The sequence below is a fragment of the Saccoglossus kowalevskii genome, chromosome 5, assembly GCF_978046115.1.
Source record: "Saccoglossus kowalevskii chromosome 5, keSacKowa6.1, whole genome shotgun sequence".
In the NCBI taxonomy this organism is placed as follows: Eukaryota; Metazoa; Hemichordata; class Enteropneusta; family Harrimaniidae; genus Saccoglossus; species Saccoglossus kowalevskii.
This window is the reverse complement of record NC_140645.1, coordinates 29041458-29054003: the sequence shown is the minus strand read 5'-3', so window position 1 is coordinate 29054003 and position 12546 is coordinate 29041458. Positions and strand designations below refer to the sequence as shown.

General features: G+C 33.7%; 1 protein-coding gene across 1 annotated transcript; it reads right to left on the bottom strand.

Annotated features, from left to right (window-relative positions):
- Positions 1-4962: 4962 nt before the first annotated feature.
- On the bottom strand, positions 4963-11839 carry LOC146745990 (synaptogenesis protein syg-2-like). Its single transcript, XM_085498869.1, has 6 exons — positions 11773-11839; positions 10338-10688; positions 9984-10247; positions 6500-6826; positions 5469-5765; positions 4963-5327 (listed from the first exon to the last, which is right to left on the bottom strand). Exons 1-6 carry the CDS (start codon positions 11837-11839, stop codon positions 4963-4965), a joined length of 1671 nt encoding a protein of 556 aa, XP_085354995.1.
- Positions 11840-12546: the final 707 nt, after the last annotated feature.

The window sequence follows — 12546 nt, the reverse complement described above, 5'->3', positions numbered from 1 at the left end:
GTGAATAAGTACTGAGAAATAATTTTTAAACTCATAGTTGCTGTCGACATAGGAAGTAAAGTAAGCAAATAACACCGAATAAACGGCAAGGTAAAGACTATGTCTAATTATAGCAAATACGTACTGCGTGCGTGACTCGAACCGGCGCTCGCGTACGGCACCTAATCGCCTAGCTTCACGCCACTACACGTCTTCCCCTCGGAACTATGAGTTTAAAAATTATTTCTCAGTACTTATTCACTGTTAAAATGCTGTACCGTTACTTTCACCATCCTACTACAGCCAGATCTGAAGGCCTTTGCCGCATTCTGGCCATGCTGTGTGGCGCGTATCGCGCGGACGGGTTTCACGTTCTCTGCACGTAATAAGCTCGGTTATTAAGCATCCTTTTTTGGGGATGCCCGGTGGCCGAGGGGAAGACGTGTAGTGGCGTGAAGCTAGGCGATTAGGTGCCGTACGCGAGCGCCGGTTCGAGTCACGCACGCAGTACGTATTTGCTATAATTAGACATAGTCTTTACCTTGCCGTTTATTCGGTGTTATTTGCTTACTTTACTTCCTATGTCGACAGCAACTATGAGTTTAAAAATTATTTCTCAGTACTTATTCACTGTTAAAATGCTGTACCGTTACTTTCACCATCCTACTACAGCCAGATCTGAAGGCCTTTGCCGCATTCTGGCCATGCTGTGTGGCGCGTATCGCGCGGACGGGTTTCACGTTCTCTGCACGTAATAAGCTCGGTTATTAAGCATCCTTTTTTGGGGATGCCCGGTGGCCGAGGGGAAGACGTGTAGTGGCGTGAAGCTAGGCGATTAGGTGCCGTACGCGAGCGCCGGTTCGAGTCACGCACGCAGTACGTATTTGCTATAATTAGACATAGTCTTTACCTTGCCGTTTATTCGGTGTTATTTGCTTACTATACACGATAACAGTCTACTTTGAGTAATATCCTTTAATCCAGACTCGTTACGTTTAGAATGAAGATAACATTTCAGATCTGACGACTGTAACTCCATTATTATATATTTTGGAACTGTGTATAAACAAGATATTAATAAACAATTACTGTGATTCACCTTATTTTATTTCCCTGACACGATGATGTGTCGCCCACTCACCTTTGTCTGTGCAGCATCCAAGTAATTTTACAATATTATTATGATTTGATATATACTGCATTATTCCAATTTCTTTGGAGACCTCTTTCTCAATTTGATTGTTCGAAGGATCTACAACACAGAACATATTACATGAACTTTAAAACCTGCAAATCGCACTGTATTTTATAATTCACATGACATAATAGTCAAACACGATAATTGCAATATACGATGGTTAAATAAGACCCATATAGATATGTCGTCATACAAATAGAGCCACATATAGCATAAACTATCGAACATGTATCCATGAGAGACATAACATTACTTACCAATATTCTTCTTAATCACAACATCTGACTGACCACCTGTTCCACTCCAAGCAACACATTTTGCCAATTCATAGAATCGACCAGAATATATTATACTTTTCATGCTTATATCATTTCTGGGAAATTCTAATATTTGTTGTCCTGCAGCCATGTAAATATTTTCTTTTCCGTCGTGGTTAAGAGAGGCGTACACATTGCCATCGTTAATAGGCTGATACAAAAGCAAACAATCATATTTAATATAATCCATGTTGCTGATACAATACATTGATCTATGACTGGTTTGCTGGTAAAATTATCTATAGTAAGATTGAATTGATTGAACGAAAAATAATATTAATTTTACCTTTTTTGTTAATTCTGGCCTAACATTCTCGTAAGTAGCTGAAACATAGAAGTTTTTGGAGGTTGGTAATTGAACTGCGCAAACATATTCGGAACATATATTTCAACACTGTGTCCAACCATTCAATTAATCAGACAGGTAAATCAAAACCATAAATCAAGTTGCGATTTGTTTCTGACATATATTGAACAATCTAAATTCGTTCATAAATTAAAAATGTTGACTACAATAGGCAGTAATATTGAAAAAAAAAGATTGACCGTTTCACATCGATATTATCACAATGCAGTATCACAGCCTCGTCAACCATTAAGTGTTCTATGAATTTTGAACAAGAAGACGTGTGTCGTTCACTGCACATACCTCGTGGGACAACTACTTTAACAAAATCAACAGCAATATCCTCTGTATGTATCCCAAAATACTTATAGATTGTTTGGCCATATTAATGCAGATATTAATGAAGATAGTCATGTAATAACATTTTGATTTCTAATTTACCTGTTGATGTTCTCTCTGGCAATTCATGGTCTTGTCGTTCTTCTAATGTCGTGTCTGACAAATAGTACAGTGACGATGTTAACAAAGTGTACATGTACAGTATTTTTTTCAACCACATTTGCGCAACCAAAATGTAATTTATGTTCAAATCCAGACGAAGACAACTTTCAGTGATAGTTTTCTAAATGTTTTTTATCTATAACATATCTAAAACATGTGTGTGGAACACGTGATTAAAGACATAGTACGTTTATTGTCTAACGTGTTCTATACATTTCGATATGATATAGTTCTAATACATCGCTGTGTTATTGCTTAGTTTTAAAAAATTTCAGGAATGTATATATGAATATATTTAATTTTTATTGTAATGTGTTACCTTTGTTTTGTTTACCCCTTCTTCTCATGTATATTACACCCGTTGCGGTGGCCACTGCAATTACTGCAACTATTCCAACCAAAGGGCCAATGTAAATACCAGGATTAGTTTGAACGTTTTCAGGAGGGTGCTCATTGCTGATTAGTGCTTCTATTGGCAGAACGACAGACACGATATTAATTTACTTGAGGTTATTGCAAACCATAATAAACAATGATTTTATAATTTTGGTATCTGGCAGTAGCAGTATGAAAGAATGAAGGAGTGCGGGTCATGGTATGTGTCTCTGTACGCTGTATTGATTTTGTACATCAATACGATTTGGGCAAAGTTACTTTTACACGTTTCTCGTAATAACCATATCCAGGGGGTAATGTATACTCCATATGCAGTAGAAAGAAGGATATTACTACAAAGATGAGGAAACAGGTGATGGTAAAATCAAAGTAATTTCTTTTTTCATAGTTTGTTTGTGATACAATTGAATAGTGTATTGTATATTTTGACAATGTATGCTCGTCTGTCACGAATATATACTTGCTAAAATAGTTGGAAATTAACCATTTTCAACCTTTCTTACCTGAAGTTATAAATATGATCGTCTCGCTTGGTTCACTCAAGGCTATCACATTTTCAGCTGTTACATATATTTCATATTCAGTAGATGAATTCAAGCCATCGATGTGATAAGGTGGCATCTCAACTTTATTTGTTCTGATAAAATCATTGACATATATCTGTCTGTATGACATATAAAACCATTGTGATGATCCACCGTTATATCCTATATCCCATGTAATATTGACAGAGTCCCATGATATACCCGTTGTTCTCACATTGGTGGGTGAATCTGGTTCTCCTGTAAGCAGACACAGATTAACACAATGTAATCAGCGCAATCTTACAATTTTATTGGATTCAACAGCCTGATATTGAAACGATATTTATGGTTCAGGTATGTAAACAAGTTCAGAATGACAAATAGTTTTTAATAACACTACTTACTTCTACCAGCTAGTGTAATATTGTAGTCATCACTACCAATAATACTACTAGCATGACACGTATATACACCATGGTCTTCTTCAGGTATCACGTTTAGTATATACAGTGTGCTTTGTATTGTTCTATTAACTGAATATGGTTCATGTTTTATCACAACTCTGCTCATATCACTCGTAAGTTCCACTTTACTACCATCATCAGTCCATGCATACCACTTAATATCAGGTATTGGATATCCCATAGATTTACACACAATGGTAGCATTCTGACCTTGATCTGCTGAACTTTCTTCCAATGTGTCATTGCAGATTGCTGCAGAATCTGTGATTGTGGGATACATTAGTTGAAAAACTTAATTTAATATATTTTGAAATGACCAGCCAGGCACCAACATATTAACCATTTAAAATCAGTGATGCAGTGAATAAGATATATATATATATATATGCGTCTTATATGATAATACAGCGGTAAACTGTATACCAACTCAATATTTATTGGGGTGATTACGCCGAGGTAACTTTATGTGTAATTATTTGATACACATTTACACTGATCGTAGAAATATTATATATTTCCTTTAAGCATAAAAGTGTATTGTTCCCAATATTCTAGATATTTAAAATAAACAATACTCAGTACATAGATGACTAGGTCGAGGAATCAAACAGTATAAATTGGTATCAACATGTAGTAGCATCTATTGATTTGATCAGAGCAATTTCCAGAGTGCAGGCACACAATTATTTCATTAAATAATTATGATGTAATTTTTTAACACACGTAATGCATAGTTATTTGTTATTTACACAAAAATGAATAAATACTTACATTGTACAATCATATTAACAAATACATGTTGTGTCGTAGACTGTGCACCATGGTTGCTTTCACACTTGATCTTTATTCCAAAATCTTCTATTTTTGGTGTAATTGATAATTTACTTGTTGTGTCCTTTCTACCATCACTAACCCATACTATTCTGCTATTGCTATAAGTTGTAATATTAACATTGTTTTTATACCACTCTATATTAGCAGGGGGGTGGGCTTTACTTGCAGTACACTCTAGTTGATATTCTATGCCAGCTGTCATTGTTACATCGTCATCTGTATAATAGCCATCAATGTACACTTGGTCTGGGAAAACTAAAACAAATAATACATGTAATAGTTAGGTCATTGTTAAATTCATCAACCAGAACATGTCTGAATGTCAACTAAAATAATCTATATAATAACTTTTATAACAGTGCAACGTGTTTGTTCTTATATTATCTACGGCCTTGTTTATTATTTATATTATTATAAATATTATCAACTCATTAAACCTACTCCAGACATCTAATAAAACCTCTTCATTGATTGGTTGAGCTCTGTCAGTCGCATCATTTGTTGCTTCACATTTCAATGTTTTGTTGTGATGTTCTGTATAAGTTGGTATCAATACAAGTGTACTTATGGTATCTTTCAATCTACTATCTTGTTGGTTGTCTGGTGTCTGTACACTATCATGTTGGGCTGGATTGTTATTGATATACCATTGCATAGTAGCCACTGGTTTACCACCAATAGATGTACATGTGATTGTTGACTCTATATTATTGTATACAATAAGTTTACCAGTGGAGGCTGATGCTATCGCGATGCTAGAAGGGATTACTGGAACGAAATGAAAATCAAAACAAAACAATTTACACAAAGTTGTAACATCAAATGAGAAACCAGCAGAACAACAAATTGATGAAAACTGATAAAATGAACAATTATGTAATATGACAGGCATTTATAATATTACAATACCTTGGACTTCCAATGTTATTTCTTTTTCTTTTGCTGATGTATCTGCCTCATTGTCAGCTTTACATTTCAATTTTTTCCCATCGTGGTTGTCCAAATTAGATGTAAACATCAGATCACTGCTAGTAATTATCAACCCATTGTTGTTCTGTGGTGTATTGTTGTTTGTTGACTGTGGTGTATTATTGATATACCATGTTAATGTAGATTCTGGTCTTGATGTAGTAGAACATGTAAATGTAGCACTTGTACCAGCTGTTATGGCATTGGATCCACTGATTGTAGGTTTTGTAGGACCCACTGAGATGAAGTGAAAAATATCATTCAGTGTTATGAATTGTAGTTGCTTGAAAATCAACAATATATCATTAGTAATATCAATGTCATATTTAGTTCCAGATTACAAGGATAATTAAAAAAAAAAACGAATACAAACAGTGCCATTAATCGAATATATCTGTTGCAATCATGCACTCAAGTGAATCATATTACCATCAACCAATTTGCCTTCACTGTGCAAGATGACGAAGCTTATACTGTTTATTCTCAATGCAGCTATCCTGTTTCCATACAGATTGACATAATATATTGCCTGTATAATATAGTTTTGTTTCTCTTATTGTGTTTAATTCTACACAAAACGAGTTAAGTATGTAATAGTATGAAGTTATTGAGATAATACAGCTAATACTTGTTATGGCTTGGAAGTACAGTATTGTTTCAACCCCTAATATGCACCAGTCCATGCGATCATGTAATGTAAGTGCATAGTATTTTATATATTTATCATATTATAATAAGTGTTTCTTGCTGGTAATAATAAGTTAGTGACAAATAAATACCCAAGTACAATTGTTAAAACGACATTACATCATGTTTTGTGAATGTTTGATAAAAAATATACGATTGCCTGGCCATATATCGCACAATTTTGTACAGGAGATAGTGTTCACATAGTAAACATGTCAAGTTTTGCTCTGTCTGCATATATAGAATGTTATGTGTGTATCTATATTTATATGAATTATATTTACCATAAACATCAAGCACAATATGTGTATGTTTATATTGAGGTGTAACGTCATTATCAGCTCTACACTGTAATTGTTCATCATGATGAGTCCATTGAGGAGTAAAAGTCAATGACCTGACTGTTGTTGACAGCTTCCCATTTGGTATTACAGTAGGTTGATTTCCAGTCCTTTCAGTACTTCCTAAATACCAAGTTATAGTAGGTTCAGGTCTAGATTCGGCAGTAGTACATGTAAACGTATATGAATTACCAGATGTAACAATAACAGTAGAACCAGTAGTATAGTCTGAACTGGCATCAGATATCACAGGATTAGAAGGTATGGCAACTGAAAGAGTAAGGGATAATTAATAGGAATATTAAGTATAAAGTTATATAAAATCAGCAATACACAATTTGATTGTTTATTAAATATTGATGAACTTCTTAAAAAATGCAATTGTGAACAACAATACTAGTAACAAGGGATTCAGAAAGGGATACGTCCACTATTATTAAAATTCATTCAATACATTTCAATTATCTATTATAATAAAATTAAAAAAAAATTGTATCCAAATTATTTGTAATGACGATCAAATACCAACCATATTTGTAATAACTATCAATTATATATGTGTTAACAACGCTATATGTAATAATGACATACCCTATTTGTAAAACCAACCCCAAATATAATAATATATAACTCTATATAATAACACAATAACTCTTTTTGTAATACCAATTATATTTGTAATAGCGATCAACTCTATTTGTATTAACGATAGACCCAGTTTGCAAAAACGAGATATCCTATTTTTAATAACGATCTGTCCTATTTGCAATAGTAACTCTTTTTGTATACTCCTGTCTACATTTAGCGCGCACCCCTACAAATAAATTTGCCAAAGGTAGTTCGTACGGTTTTGAAATTACAACCAACACTAATCTTGATGGAAAAATAATAATATAGAAAGCAGAAGATTCGGGACAAAAGAACAAACCTTGTGATACATTGTGATTACAATGGTGCTACCCCTAGTCTAATAACAATCAACCCTTTTTACATCCTGCTAGAAATCGTGGATATTCGACAATCGCAATTTTATATTGAACGAGGAATTATTCCCATAATCCGATCCCATACTCACTTGAGACTACTTGATTGGTTGTATTATTGAAGAGTAAGGTTGACACTCAGAAAACGAGTAATCTTGGCAACGCGCACCACCCCACAACAGTTCTTTGGGTTTAATTAGATACTTAAATTTTACGCAACGAGCTTGCGAATAATCCAGAATCAAATGATTGACAAATACAAATCCATTATTCACATATTTGGTCATTTTGTGCGTTCATATATAGTACCGCGATCTAAAATTCAACTGAATGTAGCTGTGATCGACACAGTTACATATATATTACGCATTTCCTAAGACAAAATTCTGATCTAAGTTAAGCCTAAGTAAAATTAATCGATTGCGATATAACTTATTTGTATAGTGTGTCCTTTATTTGTATTTATTTTCGCATGTTGTTACTGTACAAATTGTAATAGTGAAACTTCGTATGTGATTCTTTGAAAACAAGGTTTCACTTAAATATTCATTGCTTGTAATGGTAACAAGACACGTTGCAGATAACTATAGATTTGATCACTACTGGTGCTTAGTTGTAAACAGCTGAACATGCTGTATCGGTGACGTGTTGAACAACTTCAACAAAATAGTTGAACAATTTGAGCAACTTCACTGAACATTGTTTTCCATAAACCAGGCTGACAGTCGAGTATAAGTTCGGTACGTATAAATATAGGTAAATATTTTGGTCGGGAACGTTATACGTATTTGGATATAAATAGTAACATTCAAATTATGATATACTTGTACTGTCCTATAAACATTCATGGCAAAATATCAGAAACACTATTTTAGGCACTGATCTGTAACACTATGTGTAAAAAATGCGGTGTCATTGTTCCTGGTTTTGTTCACTGGTTTTGTATGGTCACAATAGTTTCACGTAGTTGCACAATATTAACAGTATTTCAGGAATTATTTACAAACATTGAATATTGGAATTTACCAGAGGAAATATTGAAGCACTGCGCACAGATGGAGGAGTTTAATAACAGAGAACTCGCAAGATGACTTCTGAAAAGTCCTTACGTTTCAAGCTGCTGAAACTTCGCCTTCGAAGTAGTATGAACAATCGTCGTCGATCAGGTCGACAACGGCGTACAACGGAACGCAAATACCGACTACTCATCCGGTTTAGTTTAGTCAAACGGTTTAACACCGTCCGTGATTCGCGCGGCAATTTCAACCAACTCAATGAAAAAAGATGGGTTGTGCACCTTCAAATCTGGTCATATAAGGATGATAATCTTCTAGGCTGTGTTGCTTAAATGAAATCAAAACTCCAACTGCGACACATCGCGGCGCGGTTTTAATTTGCAAGACAACATATCGAATGGACTTCTGCACAGTGGGCCCAATTTATCTGCTGGGACGAATAAAAGTTTACGGTGTTTCGTAGCCATGAAAGACTGTTTCTACGTTGAAGATCAAATGAAGAGTACGAGTTGAAGTGTATTAAACCTATAATAAAAAGTTTCGGTGGAAGAGTCATGGGGTATGTTTTTAATCGTCTACCGGTTTAGGAGAATAGATAGTTTCGCTAGTATATATATATGTACCGACGAGCATGAATCGATGGAAATATCCCGCAAACTGAAATGATACCGTCGGCATTGAGGATTTATTTATAAGTATAATAAAGACTTGGGGCAGTTTCAGGTGAACATGTGTCGAAAACAATGTCGCATTGTTAGAACATCATTAAGAAATCTGGGATGTAGGGCAATACAAACTGTTTTGATTTTTTTACACGATTGGCGTTTGTGCCTTTAATATGTCTACAATATTATTTTTATATAGTGTGCTACAGTGTGTTATATTGCTTTATGAGCGTTCATTTTTTGTTTATCTGGAACAAATATTTTTGACAAGACTTGCTCTGTTTACTAAATATGTTGCAACAGATTTGTAGACAACGGATGACGATTACGATTACCCTTCCGGACATATTATTTACACTCAAACATTCAATGTTACAGTGACATGGTTAATACGATTGGAAATGTTTTTTTTTTCTTTTGTTTTTCATAAAGATCGTTTCAATTATACAAATATGAGTTTTCCCCATTTGCCTCCTTAATATAAAATAATATAAATATATTATAATATAAGCCTATAATATCATAAATGATATTCAGCAAATTTGAAACAGAATTAAATTAGACATACATGTGCTGACAAATCCAATACAGATATTTTCGTTTTTATTATTAAAATTTCTTGTGGTCCCTTTTAATTTACCATAATTTCTATAATGTCAGTTTCTACAATATACAATCATTTAAAGTATGTCGATCTGTTGGACGTACATCCACACACAAATAAACAGTAATTTAAAATAAACTCTTCGCACTGATGACTTACCTTTTACGTATAACTTGACATGTGTCGTCACTGGTGACCTTTCATCGGTATTACTAGCTTTACATTGTAGTTGTTTATTATCATCATTGTCTAGGTCTGATGTAAATGTAAACACACTTGTAGTATCACGTAGTTTACCGTCATTCACTACACTTGGTGTCACCTGATATAATTGTGTTCCTATAAACCAGTCTATATTAGCTGATGGTTTGGTGCCTATAACTCTACATGTAAACATAGACTCAGATTCATGTACAATATTAACTGTGGTTCCAGTATATACACATATTGATTTATATTTATGATTTGAGTGAATGTATATTGAATATATAAAATATTTGATATAATTCTCACCTGTAACAGATAATGTTCCATAGTGGCTTGTTATTGTTCCTGGTGTGTCTGTAGTTAACCCACAATCATAGATTCCATCATCATCAATATTGACATCTGGTATTATCAGATCATAGTGATTAGTGCGTGACTGGTCTATACTCCAATCAGAATGTTCATTTATATCATAATCAATATCTTCTCTCACAGCCCCATTAGGATATAATGTAAATATCCTCAAATTAGGACTACCGACTATTGACCAAGATATTACATTAGGAGATGAGAATCCAGTGATAACACATTCCAATGTAGCGTCATTACCTCCTAAGATATGGATATCGGAGGGCCCTGTAATTTGAATGGCAATACCTGTAGATGATTGAAAATAGAATAAACGTAGTGTTACTTTCGGAAAATAAGCTCTGTGATCAAGGAAAATTATCCCTATATTATTTCATTATTTTTGTTTATCTTAGAAGACCCATATCCGAAATTGTCGAATTCGTCGCACAATCACTGGTTGGTTCTTGTACACTAAATTATGTTTCTAATGAATAAACTTAGTAATAGGCAGTTTCGTAAGTTCGAATAATATAGTTAAAAAATAATAGATAAATAATATAGAAATGTATGGCAAATAAGTAAACATAATATTAACATCGTCGTTAAAATTTATCGGTATTTCAGAGTAATACATTTTTCGACCTGCTTATGCAGTCTAACACACATTATAATCGAAGGCAATCTGATTAGAAGGCGCATTACGCATTTACAAAAACTGTGATGAAATTTAAATGCCAATAAAAGGCGTCAAAAACTGAATTTCAGGCAAATCAGACTGTTTCACATGTAAACAGTAGTTTGAATAGCATTAAAAAAATCCAAAATTGTAAAAATAGAATACAATAAAGGATTTTATCAAGATTTACTTGCACAAATAAAGGCAAGCAATATAAATAAGTCAAGAGAATGAAACATTAACATAAATTTGTACATAAATTATTCTGGTTGATTTTGGGTGGTTATCCTGCAAATTGCAAATGAATTTATTAAACTATCCCATTATATAGTACTTACTTCACAACTCTAACACAATATGTCAGTGTTCTTTTGTTCACTCAACTTACTCAATGAGGTCATGCTATAGGGTCACAGCACTGACATAGTCTTAATTCTTGTCTTTATCACACGCAATCTTTAATCTTGCACTAAGCCATGGCAATTCGAATGCCCACACATTGATTATCGAAATCCCACCAACCTATTTAAACAATTTCAATTATTTTTCGAGATACTGCAAGGACGCCGAGGTAATTCAGCGACTTCAATGAACATTGTCACGGAGTTCAACGCCTGCTATACAGTGTCTCTCCAATAACATTGATCATTGACCAATGTTAAGTAATTACGTTGTTCAATATAATATTTGTTGCTATAATAAGTTGCTACTTACCGGTTGACATGAATGATATACTCATGACAAGACAAAGCCACATGACATAATGTGATGGTGTAGACATTTTGTTCAATGTTTCCGGGTTCATGACCTTATAGCGCGCAGTTAACAACGTTGTTCTGCCTTGGTGTACTTATTGCAACATTAAACATGTATTCAAAATAACGACAGATCAGGGTGACAGCGTACTGTACATATTTTACTTACATTACGTGATGTCTATATATAACGTAACATAATTGAGTTATTATATCATATAAAGATATGATATATGTAGGCTTATTATTATGTGATGGAGATAAGACGTTAGTTAAACAATTCTGACGTTTGGTAATCCTAATGTGATCCTGATCTATGATGTAATATATATATACAAGTACGTAACGTAGATATGACATTTCGTTATGTAGATATGTTATAACCTAATACATGTTACATTACGTGATGTAAAATTATCAGTATTTGATGTAAATATTACGTCACGTGATACACATGTAGAATTTTGTGATGTGCATACGACATGTTATGTTATGGCACATAATATTATATCTACTTCATGTCATAATGTATCTACACGGGGTAATGCCATATAGACATGACATAATACAGTATCCTCTTCACATAAGAGAATGGTTATATCACGCTATATATCCACAGGGCATAAAGAAAAGTCAATATCGGATGATAAACTACACATAATAGTATACCTACATCGCGTGATAAGATATACGCATGACGTAATGACATAACTTTAAATGATGTAACAGAAAA